The sequence below is a fragment of the Balaenoptera physalus genome (genome assembly GCF_965194825.1).
Source record: "Balaenoptera physalus genome assembly, chromosome: 18".
Lineage (NCBI taxonomy): Eukaryota > Metazoa > Chordata > Mammalia > Artiodactyla > Balaenopteridae > Balaenoptera > Balaenoptera physalus.
In genome coordinates this window covers 62,236,430-62,262,707 of record NC_138899.1, presented here as the reverse complement: position 1 = coordinate 62,262,707, position 26,278 = coordinate 62,236,430, and the positions used below count along the sequence as shown (strand labels likewise).

The window sequence follows — 26,278 nt, the reverse complement described above, 5'->3', positions numbered from 1 at the left end:
TGAAAGAAACCATAAAAATATACTTAGAGTTTTGCATCATGGATTTATCCTCAGCCTTTTTTGAAAAATTTCAAACTGATAGGTATGTTCCAACCAGTACATTGAACACCCATATTGCCTTCACCTACATTTAACTTTATACCACATTTGCTTTATCTTTAAAAAAATTATATGATATGCAGTCATATAATTTATATACATATGTATGTATGTACAAATTATATTCATTTATTTTTGCTGAACCATTTGAGAGTAAGTTGCAGGTATCATGGCACTTCTTCACCCTTGGATGTTTCAGTGTATGTCTCTTAAGAATAAGGACATTCTCCTAAATAACCACAATATAGTTATCATACTTAGGAAATTTAAAATTGCTGAAATACTTATATCTAGTGTATAAGTCAGATTCATATTTCCCCAGTTGTCCCCAAAGTGTCCTCTATAAATGTTAGATTTTTTTTTTTTTTTAAACTAGGATCAGGCCTCTGTGGTATTTTTTTCTGGTCTGTCCAGCTAATTAGGTGCCACCTAGTGACTGTGATTGCTCTTATATGTGTTGCAGCTGTTTATTTATACATCTGTGAACTCTGTGGTTGGCCTCATTCTTTATGTGTTCCTGGTACAGTGTCTGGTATATAGGCATTCAAAAATGTTTCAGTGTATTAATATTTTCGCCAAGCTTATGCTAGTTACTCCCCCTTTCCCCCTTATTTTTATTATTTTGAGGTATAGTTTATGTACAGCAAAGTGCGTAATTTATGTACAACTTCAGCTAGATTAATTTTTATGTATGTGTCCATCTGTGTAGCCACCATTCAGATCAAGATATACATACAATGTTTTTAGCCCTCAGAAGGCACTCTCTTTACCAATACTCACCAACAGAAGGTAACCACTTATTCTGACTTCCATCACTGTATGTTAATTCTGACTGGGTCCGAACTATATAAAAAGAAATCACATAAGTATGTATTCTTGTGTCTGTCTTCTTTCCCTTAAAATTATATTTGTGAGATTAATCCATTGTTTTGTGAGCAGTAGGTTTCTTCTTTTTTGCTCTGTAGTATTCTATTATATTAATATACTACAATTTACCCATTCTTCTATTGATGGGCAATTGGGTCATTTCCATTTTTTTGTCTATTATGAATAAGCCTGCTATGAGCATTCTTATATATGCCTTTTGGTAGACTAAGCACTCATTTCTGTTGAGTATATACCCAGGAATGGGATTTCGCAAGGTAGATGTATACTGAAGTTTGGGAAGTTGTTGGTTTTTAATATTAAAGTGAAACTAAATCAGGGAATTGAGCTATGCAAGAGAAATGTGAGCCAGGATTTTAGCTTACCAGATGAATCAGAAATAGCTTGCTATTCTATGTGATTGATTTGTTAGACTAGTGGTTCTCAAACTGTAGCGTGCTTAAGAATCAGCTGAATAACTTTTTACAAGTGCAGATTTCTTGTGGCCCAGTCCAGAGGCTCTGATTTTGTAGATGAAAGGGGGACCCTGGAATCTGCACTTTTAGAGGCATTCCCAGGTAATTTTGATGCAGACTTTTCTCTTTAAGAATCAGACTGTTTTGTGTAAGATTTCTTTCAATTCAGTTCTTATGATACTGTTTCGTATGTACGATGTTTCTGTATTCTGTATTCTGTGTGGAGATAATGGGAATGTATGGGTGGATAACACTTAAATGTGTGATTTCAGTGCAGTTTTCCAAGGCTTTCATAGCACTTAATTTGTTCTACATATTGCCCAATGAAGTTGATAGGATTGAGGAGTTTGAAAAAAAGGGAGGGAGGTGTTTCTGTGTGTTGTTAATGATGGGCTAAGACTAGGCACTAACTTAGTGGAGCTTTGGGACCATAGATGCTGGAGATCTTTCTGATTGCATCCTTCCTTCAATAGTTCTCATTGTTGTGGCCTTGCCACCGGTGGCTGACAGCTCTCATACTCCTTTGTCTTTCAGCAGTGACTTATTCAGCTGGTAGAGGGACATCTTATTTCTGTTTCCTACTTATTTCTTTTTGAAAAAATAATTCTTACTCAGCTCTACTGAGGGATATTTTAGTGGCGAAAACTCCTCCAGCTGTATAAAATAGCACTTCTTATTTTTTATTTTCTATCTCCTTACTCTTATTGCTACTGTTTGATGTATTTTGTTTATTGTCTGTGCCTCCCCCTACCCCCGACACACAAATACACGCTAGATTGTAAGCTTTAGGTGCAAGGGTTTTGTTGGGTTCGCCTCACTATTTCCAGTGTCTAGGTGCTCGGTAAGTTTTTGAATGAATGAATGTTCTACGTAGATTGAAAAAGGGAAGTTTGTAGGGCATTTCTTTCTTGGAAGCTTTCGCAGTCCAGTTGAAGGACATACGCCTGAACTGGGTTTGTAAAGGAGACACCAGTTAAAGGAATCATTTAGAAGGAATGCATTAAAGATGATGATGTTGCAGATTGGTTCTCTGAGCTGTAATTTGCAGACTATTAGATGGAGAGTTTCATGGAGGAAGTTTACTAGAAAGTGATCTCTGGATCAACACCTGCGGCACCTGCGGGAGAGTGAAGGAAGGAGGACTGAATAGAGGGAGTCATAGAACTGTGGTGCCGTGCATTGGGGACCTCTGCTCTTCCTATGGGAGGTCTGCAGCTAGGATGGTCCTGAATTCTCCCAAATTGGGGTGAGGTGCCAGGTTTTTACATCCTTCCCTTAACCCTCATTGGCCAGTCATTGGCTGCAGGCTGACAGTGGGAAAGGAGGTATGACTTAAGGCAGGGAGGCTCCAGTGAGGGGACTCAGCTGAGACCTGTCAGCTGCCAACACTCCCAGCAGCTGAGCTATGAATGCCTTGGTCCCAAGGGAGGATCTGGGCAGCACACCACAATGTGCACTACAGATGAAGTAGGGGTTTGAGCTTTGAATGCACGAAAGCTTAATGGTACCAGATCATTCAGTTATCTCTAGTGTCAGGCAATTTGTTAGGTGCCGGAGGAATGGTGGAGAGAAGAAAGATGGGAAGGATTTTTGATTTGGTGGAAATAGGAGATTGGTTTTAGATCTGCAAAATTTGACATTGAGGTAGAAATGCTCTGTAGATCATTAGAGATATGGTAGTAAAGCTCAAATAAAAGATAAGGACTAGAGGTGATGAGGAAATAGTTAAAACTACAACGGTAACATTTGATATTAGCTAGTAGATTAGCTCTTAGTTTTGTGTTGTAATTTACTCTGAGTATTATATTTTGATGTCTTAATAATTTTGTTATAGTTTTGAAGAACGGAGTACTCTAAATAAAGTATTTTGAGAAGGTGTTTTTAACAAGAATTACTGCTAAATCACTCTCTGTATAAATATGTCCCCAATTTCTCTAGGTTCTGGGAAGTTCTGGATTATTTAACAACCATGGACTCCAAATACAGCAGCAACAGCAAAGGAATCTCTCACTACATGAATACCTGAGTATGGAATTGTTGCAAGAAGCTGGCGTCTCCATTCCCAAAGGACACGTGGCTAAGTCACCAGATGAGGCTTATGCAATTGCCAAAAAATTAGGTACTAAATTAAGAAAAACTTATGCCATCTCGACATGGGATCTTTGATAAGATATGAACTTTACTTTTGGTTTAATAACAACTTTTGGCTTTTATTTTGTATTTAAAAAATAAGTTTTATTAATATAAAAGAGAAGGTGGAACTTATGATTGTTGGCATCCTAAAATTATTATGAGATTATTCTGTGCTCCCATAGTGCTGATAACTTAAGAATCAAAGCTTCAGGAAGCTGAAGTCCTGTTTTTAGTTATAACTATGGGGAAGAAAATTCTGGCTGTGATGATTCTTCAGGGAAATGGTGACGGAAAATCTTACCTGTTTATGCGATTGTAAAGAGAGGTCCAGTATTTCTCCTGTCCTTTTTTTTGGACAGGAAAAATAGAGAGCCAGAAGGGGGAAAAAAGAAGTTGAGCATTAGAATGTAAGCTCTATAAGAGCAGGGTCTCTTTGTCTTATTTTGTTCACTGATATATCCCAATCTCTTAGAAGAGGGCCTGACACTTAGGTAATCAATAAATATTAATATCGTTAAATGAATTAAATAGTTGCCTATGTTTATTAGTAGATTATTTTATTGATAACAGAAACCTTAATAGGTTTTGTTAATTTGAATTTATATTAATCTCTTAATTAAAAAATAAATGTTGAGTTTGGAAAGTATGCTTCACATTATATTTTTAAGGATTTAATAAGAGAACATGATAATGAGTAATGTAATAGCTATACACTGCATTTTCTTAGTAGTCGTATTTAAAATCCCACCAATTTTATGTAGATTACCATAATTAATCTCCTTTGTATGTACATTTGATTAATATGGCTTTAAATGTGCTTTGGTGGAGACTTTGCTTTTATTAGTTTTTCGAGAAAGATGTGAAACATTTTAAACTGTTTGAAATTGTAAAAGTCTTCATCTCTATTTGTACTTATTTGTTTCTAGAATGGGTTTTTCTTTCAAAAGTGAGGCATGTAGAAGATCAGAAAGTTGTCATATATTATATGATATGTTTTTGAATGAGGTAGCCTTGATTTCCTTGACTTGGAAGCATGATTTTTTTTTTTTAAACATCTTTATTGGAGTATAATTGCTTTACAATGTTGTGTTAGTTTCTGCTGTATAACAAAGTGAATCAGCTATATGTATACATATATCCCCATATCCCCTCCCTCTTGCGTCTCCCTCCCACCCTCCCTATCCCACCCCTCTAGGTGGTCACAAAGCACCGAGCTGATCTCCCAGTGTGATGTAGCTGCTTCCCACTAGCTATCTGTTTTACATTTGGTAGTGTATATATGTCAAGGAAGCATGATTTTTAATTTACAGTTTTGTTTATTGTTAATCAGAGAAACAATTTTTATGTTTTTAAGGACTGATGGTTTTATTTATTTCGTACAAAATCCCAGGAGTGAAACCGCTGGCTTGAAGGGCATATGCATACTTACTTACTTACTTTATTTATTTATTTAACATCTTTATTGGAGTATAATTGCTTTACAATGGTATGTTAGTTTCTGCCTTATAACAAAGTGAATCAGCTATACATATACATATATCCCCATATCTCCTCCCTCTTGTGTCTCCCTCCCATTCTCCCTATCCCACCCCTGTAGGTGGTCACAAAGCACCGAGCTGATCCCCCTGTGCTATGCAGCTGCTTCCCACTAGCTATCTATTTTACATTTGGTAGTGCATATATGTACATGCCACTATCTCACTTCATCCCAGCTTACCCTTCCCCCTCCCCGTGTCCTCACGTCCATTCTCTACGTCTGCATCTGTATCCCTGTCCTGCCGCTAGGTTCTTCAGAATCATTTTTTTGTTTTAGATTCCATAAATATGTGTTAGCATACAGTATTTGTTTTTCTCTTTCTGACTTACTTCACTCTGTATGACAGTCTCTAGGTCCATCCACCTCACTACAAATAACTCAATTTTGTTTCTTTTTATGGCTGAGTAATATTCCATTGTATATATGTGCCACATCTTTATCCATTCATCTAAGTGTCAGTGGACACTTAGGTTGCTTCCATGTCCTGGCTGTTTATATAGTGCTGCGGTGAACATTGTGGTACATCACTCTTTCTGAATTATGGTTTTCTCAGGGTATATGCCCAGTAGTGGGATTGCTGGGTCATATGGTAGTTCTGCTTTTACTTTTCTAAGGAACCTGTATACTCTTCTCCATAGTGGCTGTATCAATTTACATTCCCACCAACAGTGCAAGAGGGTTCCCTTTTCTCCACACCCTCGCCAGCATTTACTGTTTCTAGATTTTTTGATGATGGCCATTCTGACCGGTGTGAGGTGATACCTCATTGTAGTTTTGATTTGTATTTCTCTAATAATTAGTGATGTTGAGCATCCTTTCATGTGTTTGTTGGCAATCTGTATATCTTATTTGGAGAAATGTCTATTTAGGTCTTCTGCCCATTTTTGGATTGGGTTGTTTGTTTTTTTGATATTGAGCTGCTTGTAAATTTTGGAGATTAATCCTTTGTCAGTTGATTCATTTGCAAATATTTTCTCCCATTTTGAGGGTTGTCTTTTCGTCTTGTTTATGTTTTCCTTTGCTGTTTAAAAGCTTTTAAGTTTCATTAGGTCCCATTTGTTTATTTTTGTTTTTATTTCCATTTCTCTAGGAGGTGGGTCAAAAAGGATCTTGCTCTGATTTATGTCATAGAGTGTTCTGCCTATGTTTTCCTCTAAGAGTTTGATAGTGTCTGGCCTTATATTTAGGTCTTTAATCCATTTTGAGTTTATTTTTGTGTATGGTGTCAGGGAGTGTTCTAATTTCATTCTTTTACACGTAGCTGTCCAGTTTTCCCAGCACCACTTATTGAAGAGGCTGTTTTTTCTCCATTGTATATTCTTGCCTCCTTTATCAAAGATAAGGTGACCGTGTGTGTGTGGGTTTATCTCCAGGCTTTCTATCCTGTTCCATTGATCTATATTTCTGTTTTTGTGCCAGTACCATACTATCTTGATTACTGTAGCTTTGTAGTATAGTCTGAAGTCCGGGAGCCTGATTACTCCAGCTCTGTTTTTCTTTCTCAAGATTGCTTTGGCTATTCGGGGTCTTTTGTGTTTCCATACAAATTGTGAAATTTTTGTTCTAGTTCTGTGAAAAATGTCAGTGGTAGTTTGATAGGGATTGCATTGAATCTGTAGATTGCTTTGGGTAGTATAGTCATTTTCACAGTGTTGATTCTTGCAATCCAGGAACATGGTATATCTTTCCATCTGTTTGTATCATCTTTAATTTCTTTCATCAGTGTGTTATAGTTCTCTGCATACAGGTCTTTTGTCTCCTTAGGTAGGTTTATTCCTAGGTATTTTATTCTTTTTGTTGCAATGGTAAATGGGAGTGTTTCCTTAATTTCACTTTCAGATTTTTCATCCTTAGTATATAGGAATGCAAGAGATTTCTGGGCATTAATTTTGTATTCTGCTACTTTACCAAATTCATTGATTAGTAGTTTTCTGGTAGCATCTTTAGGATTCTCTGTGTATAGTATCATGTCATCTGCAAACAGTGACAGCTTTACTTCTCCTTTTCTGATTTGGATTCCTTTTATTTCTTTTTCTTCTCTGACTGCTGTGGTTAAAACTTCCAAAACTATGTTGAACAATAGTGGTGGGAGTGGACAGCCTTTTCTTGTTCCTGATCTTAGAGGAAATGGTTTCAGTTTTTCATCATTGAGAATGATGTTGGCTGTGGGTTTGTCATATATGGCCTTTACTATGTTGAGGTAAGTTCCCTCTATGCCTACTTTCTGGAGGGTTTTTTTCATAAATGGGTGTTGAATTTTGTCGAAAGCTTAGAACAACAATTCTTTTTATTCAGATTACAAGCAAGCTTCTTTTTATTCAGCAAAAGCCTTATGTAAATTCGTACTACTTTTGCTGAAATTTTTGTTAGTTATTGGTGACTTGTAGTTTGAACTTGTCCATGGTAAAAGATGAACCTCATTTTAACCTTTAAAACGCCATGTATGTTAGAGGCTCTTAAGGGTCAGGGCTTAAAGAAAACTCGTGATTGTATTTCTGTAGTATTTCTTGCAAAGGCACTTTATTAACTAACTTCTTGAGATTCAATCTTATATATATGACCTACATGTTAATTTCTAAAGAAGACCCAGCTAAGTAAGAAGGAAAATTTGGAAATGTAATTGAGAAAGTGTAAGGTTTTCTTATCCTACCCTTCTATCCTTAAGGATGACCCTTGACTTTGTTCTTTTAATTTTGTTACTTTAATCTCTTGAGTGATGCATGTTTTGTTTACCAGTTCTTTCCTTCTTAATAATGCTGAAGGCATTAAGTGTTTTCCATACCACTGATTAAAGGGCCTGATTTAATGAAGTCAGTGAAAGCTAGTATTTCTTTTTCTATTTCCAGATTATTATAATTGGTTTTCTTAATTAGTTTTCCATATGTTTTCTCATTTAGTCAAATTTTACTATTTTGTCAGAAAAAAATAATTTGTGTACAGACTTTTTCACAAAACGAGTAGGATTTATTCAGATGCCAGTCTCTTGATTTCTTTACTCATTGTAAAAATATTTAATGATTTTTAGCTGTAGAAGAAGGAATAGTTAATATGTATAGGATATACTGTAACTGAGTATTTCTGGCAAGTTCTCTGGAACCAGGACTTACAAGTAGTAAGGAGCAGGTAGGCAGCTCTGATTTTCAGCTCCTTGGAACAGAAGGAAAGTGTGTCTTTGTCAAAGAAGGCTGCAAATGATGACTGCAGTATGGGAGTGGGATTAGTGACTAATAAGGACCTTTAAATCTAGAGGAGCAGAAATACTACTTTTTAAAAGATGTATTTCCTAACTACTTTGAGGATGTTGAGACAGTTTTTTTTTTGTGGTGAGTCATTAATATCAGAAGATATTGATTATGGGATATAATTGCACAGGGTGTGATATGAGGTGCCCTAGAAATACACCTGGTTCTTTCCATCTAGCTAGCAATTCCCAGTGCTGACTTTGGCTAATTTTTGCTTCTCAGTTACTGCAAAATTCATAAAATGTTAATTCCCAGTTATTTAAAAAGTCTTACCTCATCAAGCAATATACTAGGGCATAAATGCATTACAGGTGTGACAAACTATTACTTGTCTTTGTGGGTGGCAAGAGAAGCTGAGTTAACATGGGGACTGGGGCCACTGAGCCCTATAGCTGGTAACTCCTCCCAAAATAGCTCTGACCTCTTTCCCCAGTATTCCCTACAAATTCTGTCATTTTCTGTGTGTGTCATGATGTGATAAAAGTTGGAAAACACTGTCCTGGAGGCAAGTTTTACCTGTTGTGAATAACTGAAGTTAGGGATGGAAGAATGGTTAGAAAGAAATCTAATTCCAATATTTTAAAATACTGTATGAGTCCACAAATGAAGGTTGATGAACTGGAAGATCATGGAGAAGTTTCTGGAATGGATTATCAAAGGGATGGTTGTTAAGCACAGAGAAATGAAGTAGTTATAATTTAGGGTCAGTTCTAAGAGCAGATTCCCACCTCCTTCTTGTAGTTACAAGAAAATATGATTTCAGTAAGGCATTTGGCAGAGTTCTTATGATTTCCCTATTGACTGTGGAAATATAGTTTGGATTCTAGTATAGTTAACGTAGAATTTCTCTCTGGGTGAATAAACATGCAGAGGGTGTCAATTAATGAATGTCAGCCCAGAGGGAGATTTCTAATGGCATACAGTAGGACTTTGCCTTCTTTTTCCTTTTTCCAGTGTTTTATTAGATGACTGTAAATGAGGAATGCTTACAACATTTGTGAATGACTAAAGCTAGGAGGGATGGTGAATATATTTTAAAGACAATCTTGGGATCCATAAACGATCTTGTCTGGCTAGAGCAAAGGGCCAAATCTAGCAAGACTGATTTGCTCATTGTTATATCTACAAGTCCAGCACAGTGTCTGGTATGTAGATGTAACTGTTGACTGAATTAATGGAATTGAATAAAATCTTTGTTTCAGTCAGTTGTCCTCAGATTTATCTTCTAATTCTTCTTCCTGTCTTGATAGTTGATGAGATTGTATGTCATTACTTTTTTGTTTTTGTTTTTCTTTTGTTGTGAAGGTCTTTTTTATTTTATTTTTTTAAAAAATATTTATTTATTTATTTATTTAGGCTGTGTCAGGTCTTAGTTGCAGCACATGGACTTCTTAGTTATGGCATGTGAACTCTTAGTTGCGGCATGCATGCGGGATCTGGTTCCCTGGCCAGGGTGGACCACCAGGGAAGTCCCCGTGAAGGGCTTTTTTGAAGGAATTTTTGAAGAATCATCTGTGCCCTTAAGGAGTTTATTTTCTTAAAAAAAGAAAATTGACGCTTTGGGGAAGAGCCTCTGTCTTATAAAATGTTTTTGAAAAAATAGAGCTTCATTACTCTTACTTAATAGCTCAGTATGTTAAGTTCCCAGCTTAATTAATAAGAATGTTTGAATTTAGCCCAGCAAAGCACTAGTTTAGCTGTTGTCCATTTTTACATTACATTTACACTGTTTGGATTATAGGTATCCTCTTTGGAGATAAATGAATATTGCTGAAGTACTAGAAAACTGACTTGACAGGTAACCAGAAACAGGTAGAATGACTAGTGGCTGCTCCTTTTAGTTCGGGCGTGAACTCTCTAATTTGCCATAGTCCCTGAGGCTACCTGTTGTCTTCTCAGTAAGAAAATTATTGTTACTTTTAAGGAAATTTCTAAACTTTCTCTAATCTTCATCTGGTATTAGTTGTGGCACTTGGGAATGGTGGGGACTGTGGCAAATTGAAATGATGTCTTGTGTAAACAAGGCACTTGCGGTCAGTTCTAGTTGCAGGGCCCAGGATTTCCAGTTCTGTGTTTCTCAAGAGCAGTGGAAGATCTAGATTCATAAGAATTCTCTTGATTTCTAAATGTTCTTTTATTTATCATTCAGAAAATATTATGCGCTAGAAACCCTCCCAGGACCTTGCAAACATCAATGAACATAACAAAGATTCTGCCCTCCTGGAGTCTATATTTTAGTGGGGGAGCAAAACAAAAATGATAAACATAGGAAGATTATATGTTATGTTCGAAGGTGATGACTTCTATGAAAAAAAATGAGTGGGCTAAGGGGGATTGGTCATGGGTGGGCAGATGCACTGTTAAGTAGGGTGATCAGGGTAAGTCTCATGGACAGTTTAGACTTAAAGAAAAACTGGAAGGGAATGAGGACCTTTCCCAAACGGATACCTGGATGAAGAGTATTCAGAGAGAGAGGGCGCATCAGTGCCAGGTCCTAAAGGAAGGGAGGAACACGCCTAGGAACAGGAAGATTAGAGTTGCTGGTGTGGATTGAACAATGAAGAGGGCATGATACAACGGACAACGGTGCTGGGGGATTACACAGGGCCTTGAGGCCATTGTAGGGACTCTGGCTTTAACTCTGAGTGAAGTGGGCATTCAGTGCAAGGTTTTAAGTAGAGGAGTTATATGCGCACTTTGGCTGCTGCTTTGAGAATATTCTTTTGGGGACAAGGGTAATCTAGGTGAGATGTAATGGTGGCTGGGACCAGGGCCTAAAATGGAGGTGATGAAGAGTGGTCAAGATTCTAGATACATTTTGAAGGTGGAACCACTATGATTTCCTGACTGAATGGATGTGGAGTATGAGAGGGTTTTTTTTTTAAAAAACACTGCCTGGACTGATTCATAGGGCCGTCTTCTGACTTAAGTGTACATTTCCAATGTGGACACATTTATATCATTAATTTTCTAAACATTTTGTAGTAATTGTTTAAGTGTTAACTTTTGGTCATTTTTTATTTGTTTGATCACAAACTATTTGTTACCTCCTTGATCAGGTGGGAGTGCCCTCTCGTTCAGCTTGGTATATGCGCATTAGAGTGGCCTTTCCCCAGTAGTAGAATTCCCATCTTTAGCCTATTCAGATACACATTTATGGAGTGGTGGTTATATCCCAGGAACTGCTTTGTGCTAGGGATACAACGAATAAGACAATGTCCTTAACCCTGACATCAAAGGTTAATTGTTTTTCATAATGTAATGTTGGTGTTACACTGCTAGTATGGGCAAAATACTATGAGAAGCAACATGAGGAGGCTTTGAACTTCTGCCCATCTCGGGAGACAGAATGCCCCTCTAAGATGCATTGCTCTGGATCATGAAGAGTAGTACCTAGGCTTAAACAGCTAGTTTGGTAATTTTCTTCAGCATGCTAGAAAGGGGAAGAAAAGAGAGAGACCAGTTTACCTGTTAAAGAAGAAAAATTCAGAGTATTTCTTAAAAAATGTTTTAAAGACTTAGAAGTGTAACATTCTAGAATCTTTTGATAAACATACCTTAACTCCTGATAGTCCTCCTCACAACAGTACAGCTCAAGAATGTATATTAACAGGACTTTCTGTTAGTGGGACTATGTGAATTGGTATCAATAGTGGCACTTTCCCTGAAAGTCATGGTACATTTCTACTCAAAGCAGCATTTATAACTCAAATTGTCATAGTGTAGTAAGTTTACATATCAATAGAGGGAAGAAATTGTTAGGAAGACATTTGACCCTCAATTTTGTACTTTTAGTACCTTGCGAAGTACTAGATATTTAAAGTATCAAGGAAAGGTAAAATTATTTTCAGTATGCTTTAAGAAATGGCTTAATATGAGTGGCTCATTTTTTTAAGTTTGTGGGTCTTTAGGTGGTGAATGTTTTAGTGTTCTAATCTAGAAAATCTATGTACATGGAATGCCTCCTTTTTTGACATTGTGGGTAAATGAGACTTTACTACATTTAATAACCCTGCTTAATATGTATGTTTAATAACAAAATCTTGTGTGTTGCATGCTGCTCCATGCTTTGTATCTAATAGAAGTGTTTTTCTTCCAGGTTCAAAAGATGTTGTGATAAAGGCACAAGTTCTAGCTGGTGGTAGAGGAAAAGGAACATTTGAAAGTGGCCTCAAAGGGGGAGTGAAGATAGTTTTCTCGTAAGTTATGTTTTAAACATACAAACATCATTATTAAAGAAAACAATGTATATTTGTAAAAGATGCCCCTTATTATTATTATTATTATTTTTTGCCCCTTATTATTGAATTGATAAAAATACTGAGATTTAAATATTAGATGAGATAAGATTTTGGCTGTCATGTGCTTTTATTTTTCTCAGTTGGAGGAGAAAAGAGTTTGAGTTCTTTTTCTTATTTTAGTCCAGAAGAAGCAAAAGCTGTTTCCTCACAGATGATTGGGAGAAAGTTGTTTACCAAGCAAACAGGAGAAAAGGGCAGAATATGCAATCAAGTATTGGTTTGTGAGCGAAGATATCCCAGGAGAGAATACTACTTTGCTATTACAATGGAAAGGTCATTTCAAGTGAGTAATTGTAGACATGATACCTTTAGGATGATCTTATTACATTCAATTTCAAAAGTTGATTATTATTTCTATTTGTATGGGAAGGGTTAAAAAGGTATGGTCCATAATCTATTTGTATATGTCATGGGAACAATATTTTTATGTCATTTTTAAAAACCAACATGATTAATGCCATCAGACTTAATACTATAATATTGTGGTAATAAAAACTGTAGGCAAAACCATGCTGAAATAAAATCCACAGAATTTCCGAATTGTTAATTTGCTAAGAGCAGTTTAAATCATTTCTGATTCACCTTTAGATTCCATAGACTGAGAAAATAATTTCTAGCACAGTAAGATATTCTAACCAAAGAGAAAGTTCCTGGAACCGCTAAGAGAACGTGTATCCCTGGCTTCATCTTTTTCTTTTTCAACCTCTTCGTATTTTTTATAGTTCGCGGTTTGTTTCACAAGAGGATTTGATACTTGGTAGGTTCAAGGATGGCATTCAGTAGCAAACAGTATGCTTCTAAGGAGCATAACCTTATTCTGCTCTGCTCTCTTTATGGAACTTAGAATGCTAGCAATGAACTTAAGGCATCACATGAAGAGAAAATTCCTTCATAGACCTAGGGCTTGGAAAGGGCATTGACAGTGATTTTATGGTGTAATTATCTGGCTTTTTGAGTGCATTGGTTAACTTTTATGAGCTGAATCTGTGTAGTAACTAACTTGTCTTTTGAAGCAGGCTGGGTACGTATTTGGTAGCCCTAGTCAGGATTTGATGTAGAACATCACTAATTACATAATTAGTAATGTAACAAAAATTTTAAGGGGTCATGAAAATGTTTTCTTATATAAAACAGCTTTTTAAAAAATAGCTATTTTCCATATTGTGATTTTTTTTACAGTTAATTAAGTTTTCTTGTAATGTTTGAGTGATATTATAAAATATCTTTTGTAACTTTGAATTTTTATAAGAAAGTATTTAAGGTGTAACACTAGATGGTAGTAAAAACCCACTCAGAATATAAGATTAAAGAACATTGTTTTGTTCATAAGTGATGTCTTTACCTCTGTAGGTTTCTTGATGTGATAGAATTTAGTTTTGTAAGTTACTTTAGAAATCCCATGACAATAACCTTATATATTACAAATATTTGCAGAAACTATGTTTTTACAAATTCATTTATTTTCACTACATTTTCTTTTCCTTTTCATTGATGTTATATATCAACATCTATCATTTTGTTAGTTATTAATGTTTTTACTTTCTGTTATAGCCAGGAACAAGGTATATGTGCCTGGACAGTTTGAGATATGAGTCCTGTAATATTGCACAGAGTAGCTCATCTTGATTAGAATAAATGTAGCAAACTTAATATGTGTTATTAAAGATATGAATATAACACAGTGAATATATTGTATTAAAGATATGTTAAAGCATTAGGAAAAATGATCAAATTTGAATTCATTTTAAGAACTTGAATTTTTGGAGAACTCTGAGTCTTATTAAGGAAAAATGTTTTTATTTCATTTGCACAAGTAATACATAGTTGTAATAATTCATGCTAAAAATTCAATAGTACTAGTTGAACCATCTGGCCAAAGACATTATAATGTGCTTTGATGCTATCATATTAGGCCAATGTGGAGTTGGTTGGTGTTACTTTTTGGGGTAAAAAGAACTATTTTGGGAATCCCTCTGGACAGGTTCCTATTAAACAACAAAAAATAAGTCGGCTATTTAAAAAGAAAAGCCCATTTTGACTGAAATAAAGTCATATGCTTAGGACTTAACTGATCTTTTTTTTTTTTTTTTAATATGGGGGCTTTTTAAAAAAAAAACTATTTATTTATTTATTTTTGGCTGCGTTGGGTCTTGGTTGCTGTATGCAGGCTTTCTCTAGTTGCAGTGAGCGGGGGCTACTCTTTGTTGCCGTGTGTGGGCTTCTCATTGTGGTGGCTTCTCTTGTTGCAGAGCACGGGCTCTAGGTGCGCAGGCTTCAGTAGTTACGGTACGTGGGCTCAGTAGTTGAGGCACACGGGCTTAGTTGCTCTGTGGCATGTGGGATCTTCCCGGATCAGGGCTCGAACCCGTGTCCCCTGAATTGGCAGGCGGATTCTTAACAACTGCGCCACCAGGGAAGTCCAGGACTTAACTGATCTTTAAAAATTGCTTTTGTTGCTTATCTGTTTTCAGGAGATGAATCGTAAACTCTACTGGTATTCTTTGTATGTATTGCATCAGGAAGCCTGGGCAGATATGTACCATGGGGTTGATGTGCCAAAAAAAAATCAATTTAAATTCCTATTCTGTGTTTTGGTACTTTTTAAAAGTCAGATTTCTTAACATTTGCCCAGTACCTGTTGGGAACTTCTGGGCTGAGACAAATCTGATTTAACAAATCACATTTGCTGCTTTATTTTCCTAGTAAAACATTGCAGTGTGCTGTAAATGAATGGTATGTTTAACTGTGTCAGGTTTTTACTTTGCTTGGATTAAATATAAAATGTGCTGCGAGAATTCCAAATTTTGTTTTCCACACTTTTATTTCCTTAAAAAGAGATACTTATTTTAAGTGGCCTCTTTGTCATATGATTTTAAATTCAAATCCATTTTAAGGCAAAACCTTTTGCAAGACCAACAGGAAAAGAGGAATTTAGGTTAAGAAGGTGAAAATAGCATTATTAATTTATTTGAAATTACAGTTCTTTGCTAGAACTTAAATTGTTCTGAAAGCTTATTACTAAAATTTAAAAGTTAAAACCAAATCATTTAAACAGAAGCACCAATTTATTCAGCAGTCATGACCATATGCAAAACTACAGTCATTGTTTTAACTGATCTCTATTTTATTTACCTATGTAAGCTTTCTTCTGACTAATTGGCTATAAATTTTGGGGTTTCTTTCTAGTTGGTCAGGGAATTAGTACAAAGAGAATTTGTTCACTTTCTTTTATATATTTATTATTTCATATGTATTTTTTTTAGACTTTTCTCTAACTTATAGCAAACTCTTGGAGATCTAATCATTACTTTAGTGAGAATTTAATATTAACTTTTTTCCCCCAGTAGTGCTGCCTTTTATGTGGCTCTTCACTTCTCTTATCAGTAGATATGAAAAGAAAAGGACAGTAGAACTAGAATAAAATGTTCAAATACTTTAAAAGTTTGTTGATTCTACCTTTTCAGTTGAATAAAATTGTATTTGGGGGTTGTCTGTAGATTAATTTACTTATATTATACTTCAATAGCATGGCAGTAGATTCATTTATCTATATTTTACTTTAATAGCATGACAGTAGTTGATAGATTCTTCTTAAATCTGAGTTTTTTCTTCTCTCTTTAGATTTCTGTAAAAGCTTATAATTATGAATTGCCTTTCTAGGGAGGAAATGAAGAATACCTTTTCATTTGAAGTTTATAGAGAAAGTAAAAATTAGACTTTAATTTCAAACATTTCCCTTGACTTAAGCGTGCCATTATTCTCTTCTTTAGTCTCAGAAACGCACAATGAATTCTTCTATTAAATTTTTTTTGTGCTTGTTGCAGTGAGTTCTGACACCAAGTAACCAGAACTGAGCCAGACTTCACAGGTTAAGGACACAGTCCTCCACATGACTGCCCTCACTTCAGACATCAGCCTCAAGTTTGGGGGTCCCCAGGTCACCCTCACTTCTGACGAGCTGGCAACAAGTTTGGGAATTCCTAGTACCCCTCAGGTTTCATAATTTGCTAGAATGACTCACAGAACTTAGGAAAATACTATACTTGTGATTACAGGTTTACTATTGCCAAAGGATACAAATCAGAACCAGCAAAATGGACAGATGATGCATAGGGCAATGTCTGGGAGAGTCCCAAGCATAAAGTTTCCATTTGCTTCAGGGATGTGTCACCCTCCTGACATATTGATATGTGACAATACACAGAATATTGGCAACCACAAAAGCTCACTGAGTTTCTAGTCGAGTTGTTTTTATTTTTTAAATTGTGGTCAAACATAGAATATGAAATTTACTATCTTTTTTTTTTAAAATAAATTTATTTATTTATTTATTTATTTTTGGCTGTGTTGGGTCTTCGTTTCTGCGCAAGGGCCCTCCAGTTGCGGCGAGTGGGGGCCACTCTTCATCGCGGTGCGCGGGCCTCTCACTGTCGTGACCTCTCCTGTTGCGGAGCACAGGTTCCAGACGTGCAGGCTCAGCAGTTGTGGCTCACGGGCCTAGCTGCTCCACAGCATGCGGGATCTTCCCGGACCAGGGCTCGAACCCGTGTCCCCTGCATTGGCAGGCGGACTCCCAACCACTGTGCCACCAGGGAAGCCCCTGAAATTTACTATCTTTAACAGCTTTTATGTGTACAGTACAATAATGTTAACTTTGTGCATATTCTTGTACAACAGATCAAGGACATTTTCCATCTTGTGAAACTGAAACTCTATATCCATTGAAAAACACCTTCCCCTTTATCCCTTCCTCCAACTCCTGGCAACCACCATTCTTTCTGTTTTTAAGATTTTGACTATTTTAGATACCTCATATCAGTGGAATCATGCAGTATTTGTCTTTTTGCGATTGGTTTATTTTGCTTAACATAATGTCCTCAAGGTTCATCTATGTTGTAGCATATGTCAAGATTTCCTTACTTTTAAAGGCTGAATAATATTTCACTGTATGTATGTACATTATTTTCTTTATCTTTCATCTGTTGGTGGACATCCAGGTTTCTTCTGCATCCTGGCTATTATGAATAAGGTTGCAGTTAACATGGGCATGGAAGTATCTATTTGAGGCTCTGTTTTCAGTTTTTTAGGATATATACCCAGAAGTGGGATTGCTGGATCATATATGGTAATTCTATATTGAAGTTTTTGAGGAACCTCCATACTGTTTTCTACAGTGAGTCCACTATTTTACATTTCTACCAACAGGGTACAAGAGTTCCATTTTCTCCGCTTTCTCACAAACACTATTATTATTTTTATTGACAGAAATTATCCTAATGGGTATGAGGTAATATTGTGGTTTTGATTTGCATTTCCCCAATGATTAATAATATTGAATACCCTTTCACATGCTTGTTGGCCATTTGTGTGTTTTTATGGACTGAATGTTTATGTCTTCCCCAAAATTCATATATTGAAGCCCTAACCGCCAATGTCATGGAACTGTGTAACTGGAAGAGTTTTGAGGTGCATGCTAGAAAAAGCTGAGATTGCCATGAAAGGACTTTTAAAGTTGATTCTGGTGAGGACTCAGAAAGAAAAGAGTAGAGATACAGAGAAAGCTTCCATCTTCTTAGAGATTATATAAATAATCATGAACAGAATGTTGGTAGACGTACGGATGGTAAAGACCATTCTGGTGAGGTCTCAGAAATGAAGAACATGGTTTTGGATGATGCAAAAAAGATGATCCGTGTTGTAAAGTGGCAAAGAATTTGACTGAATTGTATTCATGTTCCAGTGTTTTGTGGAAGGTAGAACTTGGGAGTGATGATATTAAATATTTAGCTGAGGAGATTTTTTTAACAAATTTATTTATTAATTTTAAATTTTTGGCTGCTTTTGGTCTTCGTTGCTGCGCATGGGCTTTCTCTAGTTGCGGCGAGCGGGGGCTACTCTTCATTGCAGTGCACAGGCTTCTCATTGTGGTGGCTCCTCTTGTTGCAGAGCACTGGCTCTAGGTGCGCAGGCTTCAGTAGTTGTGGTGTGCAGGCTCAGTAGTTGTGGCTCGCGGGGTCTAGAGTGTGGGCTTAGTTGCTCTGCGGCACGTGGGATCTTCCTGGACCAGGGCTCGAACCCATATCCCTTGCATTGGCAGGTGGATTCTTAACCACTGCGCCACAAGGGAAGTCCCAGCTGAGGAGATTTCTAAGCAAAGTATTGAAGGGGTGGCTTCATTTCTCCTTACTGCTTATAGTAAAATTTGAGAAGAGAGAAATGAATTGAAGAAGGAATTGTTAAGCAAAAAGGAATCAGAACTTAAACGTTTGGGAAAATTCTCAGCCTGCCTATATTGCAAAAAACTAGAAAGCTATTTGGAAGATAATTATGAAGGGTGTGGCTGAAGAACCATTTGATAAGGAGATTAGTATGGGTGTGAACCATGAATTGTGAGAAATAAATGTCTGTTGTTTAAGCCACCCAGTCTGGTATTTTGTTATAGCATCCTAAGCTAAGACATGTATTTCCTTTGGAGAAATGTCTATTCAAGTCTTTTGCCGATTTTTAAATTGGGTTGTTTGGTTTTCTGGTTGAGTTGTAGTTCTTTATATATTCTGAATATTAATCTCTCACATACAGTTTGCATATATTTTCTCCCACTCTCTAGGTTGCCTTTTTGTTGATTGTTTCTTCTGCCTTGTAGAAGTTTTTAAGTTTGATATCGTTCCATTTGTATATTTTGCTTTTGTTGCCTGTGATTTTCTGTCTTATTCAAGAAATTATTGCCAAATCCAGTGTCATGAAGCTTTTCCCCTGTGTTTTCTAGGAGTTTTACAGTTTCAGGTCTTACATTTAGGTCTTTCATCCATTTTGAGATAATTTTTGTATATGTATAAGGTAAGGGTCTAACTTCATTATTATGCATGTGGTATCTAGTTTCCCTAATACCATTTGTTGAAGAGCCTGTCCTTTCCCCATTGTGTAGCCTTGGTACCTTTGTTGAAGACCATTTGACCATATATATGAGGATTTATTTCTGGGTTCTGTATTCTGTTCCATTGAGGTCTGTCTTTGTGGCAGAGCCATACTGTTTTGATTACTATAGCTTTGTAATATGTTTTGAAATCAGGAAGTAAGGCCTCCAGCTTTGTTTTTCTTTCTCAAGATATTTTGGTTATTCAGGGTCCTATGAGATTCCATGTGAATTTTAGGATTTTTTTCCCCTTATTTTTGCAGAAAATGGACAGTGGAGAAAAGATTGTATTGGGGGAAAAAATACCATTAGGATTTTAATAGGGATTGCATTGAATCTGTAGATTGCTTTGGGTAGTATTGGACATTCTAATAATATTAAGTCTTCCAGTCCATGAACACAGGATGTGTACTTATTTGTGTCTTCCTCAATTTCATTCAGCATTGTTTTGTAGTTTTTAGTGTACAAGTCTTTTGTCTCCTTGGTTAAGTTTATTCCTAAGTATTTTATTCTTTTTGACTCTATTATATCAATAAATGGGATCATTGTCTTAATTTCCTTTTTGGATTGTTCATTGTCAGTGTATAGAGATGCAAGACATATTTGTGTGTTGATTTTGTTCTGTAACTTTGCTGAACTCATTTATTCTTAGCCAGTTTTTTGGGGGATTCTTGAGAGTTTTGTATATACATGATCATATCATCTGTGAACAGAGGTAATTTTACTTCTTCCTTTCCTATTTGGGTGCTTTCTGTTTCTTTGTCTTGTCTGGTTGCTCTAGCTAGGACTTCCAATACTATATTGGATAAAATGGTGAGAATGGGCATCCTTGCCTTTTTCCTAATCTTAGAAGGCAAGCTTTTAGTTGTTCACCATTGAATATGATGTTGGTTGTAGGCTTTTCATCTGTGGCCATTATTATGTTGATGTAGTCCTTCTCTTCCTAGTTTGTTGAGTGTTTTTATGAAAGGGTGTTGAATTTTTTCAAATGCTTTTCCTGCAGCAGTTGAGATGGTCATGTGGTTTTTGACCTTGATTCTATTAATGTGGTGTGGTACACTGATTGATTTTCCTATATTGAACCATCCTTGCATTCCAGGAATAAACCCCCTTTGATCATGATATATAATCCTTTTAATGTGTTATTGAAGTTGGTAGGCTAGTATTTTGTTAAGAGTTTTTGCATCAATATTCATCAGGGATATTGCTCAGTAGTTTTCCTGTAGTATCTTTGATGTTGTAACAGGGTAATGCTAGCCTCATAGAATGAGTTTGGCAGTGTTCCCTCCTCTTCAGTTTTCTTTTTCTTGGGAATAGTTTGAGAAAGATTGGTGGAATTCTTCAGTGAAGCCATCTCATCCTGGGCTTTTCTTTGTTGGGAGGTTTTTGATTACTCATTCAATCTCCTTGTTATAGGTCTGTTCAGATTTTTTATTTCTTCATGGCTCAGTCTTGGTAGATTGTATGTTTCTAGGAATTTATTTCTTCTAGGTTACCCAATTTGTTGGTGTTTGATTGTTCATAGTAGTCTCTTATGGTCCTTTTCGCTTCTGTGGCATCAGTTGTAATGTCTCCTCTTTCACTACTGATTTTTGTTATTTGAATCTTTTCTTTTTTTCTTAGTCTAGCTAATGGTTAGTCAATTTTGTTGATCTTTTTAACAAACCAACTCTTAGTTTTGCTAATTTTTTTCTTTTTTTAAAAATTTTCTATTTCATATGTTTCTGCTTTAATCTTTATTATTTCCTTCCTTTTGCTAACACTACTGGGTTCAGTTTGTTCTTCTTTTTCTACTTCCTTGAGTTGTTAAAAAGAAAGCCATGAGTTGGGTGCTTTCCTCCAACTTTGGTGAGCTGTGTTGGCTTCTGTCTGTAGTATTACAAGTTCTCTGGTGCTGTCACAAGCTGCTGAGCTTTCTTATGTTCTCAATGCCTCTCGCTCATGAGACATTCAGAGTTTGCAGGTTCCCTGTTAGCCCTCCAAGTCAGGTGAGACAGGAACCAGTTCCTTGGACAGACCCCTGAAAAGCAGAAATGTTGGATGAACATTTCACTCTTCTCTTTCCCTCCCAAGGGGGAAGCCCCACATTGGGCTATTTCTCGGATATTGAGCTGTGTTGGCTTGGGGGAGGGGCTCACTTAGATGAAATAAAATGACTGTTCTTACCCATTTCCTTGCAGTTGAACTTGCATGGGGTACTGCAACTTCTTAACTGGTTTCTGGTTTTCTCTAATAGGCATTTGGGGTCATATATTGTTGTTAAGTTAGTGTTTCTGTGGGAGAGCAAAATCTGGGGCTTTATTTTCCACCATCTTGCTGATCCTGATGTCCAGAGTATTTTTGGGTAGTGGCAGTGGGGGTGTGCAGGGGTCATGAAGTAGGAATGATTGACTGAATCATTGCCCACTGAGTTAGACTTAATCTCCAGGCTTCCTTCCCTCTTGGAAGTGTAGGCTGATATCATGTGGCTCAAAGCTCCAACCTTCTAATCACATCATTAGTCTTTCTGACCTGGTCAGTGCCCACCTGAGTCATCTCCTTTGTATTATCTAGGGGTCCATTGTGAGTCACCTCATTAACATAAACTCTCAGATGTAGGGGAGGGTTTAGAAGTTGCCTCCCACGCACTGGGGACAAAGGCCAGCCAAATTCTTTATTACACATGTATATTGAAATCTAGTCAGGCAGTATAAAATTTAAAAGGTACAAAGATGTACAGGGAAATACAAATCTTCCACCCATCCTTGTTCCTCAACCACCCAGTTTTTCTCCTGGAAGGCTGATGCTTAAATCTTTTTTTGCCTAAATAACAGTTAACTCTCTTTAAAAAATAATAAATTCCATCCCCCCAGCCTCCCCCACCCTGGTCCCTTTGGCTATTGCCATATTTTGAGGATTTGAAGGACTGTATTGTTCTCCAAACAGTAATGAATATAATATTATTTCTTTACATTATACCTTGAAATGAATTTGTTACTGAAACACTTAGGTGCTGGGATAGAAAAGTGAAATTAGTCTTTTGAGGTGTTTTTTTTCTGGATTAAGAATAATATATTCACTGTAGAAATTTTTTTTGGAAAGTAGTGACACATAAAATAACAAAAGTCTTATCATTTAATGTTTTATTTCTTATCTTTTTTCTGCTTGTGTGAATAGTGGGAGGTTGCATATTTAAACACACTTTATGTTAAAAAAAACACAGTTGAGAATAGAATCTAAGGTCTTGTATCATTTTTTCCCAGATTACACTGCTGAGATCATTTTCCTTTCCAGATGCATTAAATAATCTTTAGTAGCATGGTTTTACCATTTCCTTGTTTTTGCATGTTAAGATTATTTCTGGTTTTGTGCATAAATTAGCAAATCTATTAGATAATTTTACTTTGTTTTTTCTTGATTGATTTTAGAAGACTTAAAAGTTAACTTAATTGTTTGGTATTTATCATCTTACCTTCTTAATTGCTCATGATAATAGCCAGAGCTATTCTTTCAAGGTAGGTAGCTTTCTTTTTTACTGACTTCCAATAGGGCTAGAGCTTACAAAATCAGGACCTTTTGTTCATTAGGCTTTCCCTATTAAATATCAGTAAACTGTTTTATGATTTTTTTAATGTTCTTTAAACAATACTTCAATGTCCCTTCAGTTCTTGTGAAAAATGCATTGGTTATATTTCACATATGTATATGTTTATATTAAGTTGTTTGGTATACATTTGTATCTATTTTTAATCTTTTTCCCTCACAGGTGAGCCATTGTCTTCCTCTTCCTTTTCACTTCTTTTCCATTATTTCAGTTGAACACTTAGGGGGGATTGTGCAGGAGGTGCAAGGATAAATTCTCAAGGGAATTTAAAAATAGTGGGGAGTGATAGATGTATAAGTCTGATAGTGTACACAAATAGATTTTAAGATTTTATTGACGGTTCCAAAATAAAATCTAGATATTTTGGCTGTTTCCCCTCCTGCTAGGGTCCTGTATTGATAGGAAGTTCTCAAGGTGGTGTCAACATTGAAGATGTTGCTGCTGAGACTCCTGAGGCCATAGTTAAAGAACCTATTGATATTGAAGAAGGCATCAAAAAGGAACAAGCTGTTCGGGTATGTTGTACTCCGAAACATTTCTAGCTTTTGATTGGATAATTACAACCCTTAAAGAGAATTAACTCTGTATATGTGAAGTGATTGACAAAACTTCTTAAAAAATTTTTTTGAGTGTCAAGGCATGTTAATATGTAGTTTGAAATTGAAACTTTTTAGAAGTATCTAAAGCGTTTTTCTTCATATCCTCCATAAATATTTTACTATGTATCTTTAGTAAAGATAAGGATTCTTTTAAAATAGCCACTATACCATTGCCATCCCTAGTAAAACTAACAATAACTTCTTAATATCATCACTCACCCAGTCATTCAAATTCCCTAATTGTCTCAATTTTTTTTTTTCTTTTACAGTTTGAGTTGGGATCCACATAAGTTCCTTCATTGTGGTTGGTTAATAGGTCTCATAGGTCTTCTTCTAGTTTATAGGTTTCCTTTCCCTCACTTTCTTCATCCATTTTCTTTCATTTTGTTGAAGAACCTGGGTTAATTATACTTTATCGTTTTTCATAGTCTGGATTTTACATCCCCATGGTGGCATTTAACATGTCCTATCCCCCCTTTATTTCCTGTAAGTTGTATGGAATGGTAGGGACACTGTCTCATATATCCCTATGATAGATCAGTGATTTTATTTTGGGGAAGTTTTATGGACGCTTTTAAGAATCTGTTTAAAGCTGTGGACTTTCTCTCAGTGTATGCACATACTCAGTAAATTTTGCCTACAGTTTCACTAGTTTTCTGTACCATCCTTCTTGTGTGCCTCTTCCTCCCATTCGATTCCCACCCCCCCAAAAAAAAGCCCCCCAAAACAAAAACTTAACCATGAAGTTTAGTATTATGGCCTGTGAGAGTTGCTTGTTAATGTTTGTAATACTGCTATTAAATTGTTTAGTTTATATATAAAAAATGAGTGACCCATCTTGAAAAGAAGTTTGAATATTAAATTGAATGAAATTAACATCTCTTATTAGGAAACTGTCAAAAGAAGCTTATGGTATTGAAGTACAGTAGAGCAGGAATTTTGACTGATACAAAGATTTCCCTGCTAAAGCGTGAAGCACGTCATTTAGGCAAGTGAATGGTATAAATGTTTAAAGGGGACAGAGATTTGATTCATTAGGTAGTTATGTGAGAGTGATGACTGGAGACTTAAATTTAAATGAGAAAGAAAACAGTTGATTTACAAGAATACTTGAAGGAATAATCTACTAAGATTGTACCTTTTTGAGTGATGGATGAACAGAAATAGTTCCCAGCACAGTGCTAGACAAACTAATGTCATACTGGGCTGATCAGAATTCTTTTGCAATTCTCAGATGTTTACATTTAAAACAGTAGATTATAACCTAGTGAAAATCTTTCTAAATGAAATGGCACTTTATTTCTCATTATTCTTTTTTTGAAATGTTTTAACCCAAAATTACATTTCTTAGTTTGATCATCCACTTTATTTTCATTTGATTATTTGCATTTGTCTTCTTGCAAGAATCACATTCACTTTCAAAGAATTTAATATTTTCTGTTATTGAAAGTCAGATGTATCGTAGCCTTAGATAGCAATTGGAAGAGAGGAGAAAACTACTCCATAGGTTTCCTGAGCAGCTGCAACAGTTAGGATAAAAAAAGAGACATGTGGCTTCTATACCAGTGGTTCAGAATTGCTTATAGAACTTTAAAATATTATGGATTTTTGGTCCACTATAGAACTTGTGAACCACAACTTCTGGGTTGAGACCTTGGTGTATGTATTTTTAAAAAGCTCTTCAGGGCTTCCCTGAAGAGCACAGTGGATAAGAATCTGCCTGCCAATGCAGGGGATACAGTTTCGATCCCTGGCCCGGAAAGATCCCACATGCCGCAGAGCAACTAAGCCCATACGCCACAGCTACTGAAGCCTGCGCGCCTAGAGCCCATGCTCCGAAACAAGAGAAGCCACCGCAATGAGAAGCCCGTGCACCGCAACGAAGAGTAGCCCCCGCTCGCCACAACTAGAGAAAGCCCATGTGCAGCAATGGAGACCCAACGCAGCCAAAAATAAATAAATAGATAAATAAAAATTGAAAGGAAAAAAAAAGCTCTTCAGGTATATTTAGGGAGGAATCTCTGCGCAAGACTGTAAACTCTTCTACTAGATTAGAAGCTTAAGTACCTGTATATCTTTTGAATCTAGCATATATTAGGTGTTCAGTAGATTTTTGAATGAATAGGATAATACTTGTTTGACGATGTGTCTTCATTGCTTGGTAGACACTCTTCATAAATTACCTAAAAGGTAAAATAGGGCGAGTTAATATTTTGGCCATTGTTTTTAGACCATTTGGATTATCAGTCTACCTTTTATATGTAGTTTTAATAAAATATAAGCCTCTTTTTTCAGTTTAGGTTGGCCATAAGGCTTAGTGGTAGTATGGAGGCTATGGAATAACACAGGAACAGGAATTGAGGCGAATGACAAGTCATTTGACCTCTCTGGATCTCTTTCTTTGTAAAATGGGCATACTACCTGCTTTGTGAGGATTTTGAATAAAAACTTTTGTTTAACCATTTAGTGATAGTAGATGCTATTTCAGTGATTAATGTTTGACCATAAATGAGTCATGCTTATTATTTAAA

General features: G+C 36.1%; 1 protein-coding gene across 2 annotated transcripts in view; it reads left to right on the top strand.

Annotated features, from left to right (window-relative positions):
* The window catches only part of SUCLA2 (succinate-CoA ligase ADP-forming subunit beta), an 86,056-nt gene that overhangs the window by 41,680 nt on the left and 18,098 nt on the right, over positions 1-26,278 (top strand). For both annotated transcript variants that reach the window (XM_082434482.1, XM_082434481.1), the window contains exons 2-5: positions 3,378-3,558; positions 12,451-12,550; positions 12,773-12,935; positions 23,535-23,663. In XM_082434482.1, the coding sequence (XP_082290608.1) occupies positions 3,468-3,558; positions 12,451-12,550; positions 12,773-12,935; positions 23,535-23,663 (483 nt within the window). In that variant the 5' untranslated portion in view covers positions 3,378-3,467. The remainder of the gene's footprint in view (positions 1-3,377; positions 3,559-12,450; positions 12,551-12,772; positions 12,936-23,534; positions 23,664-26,278) is intronic.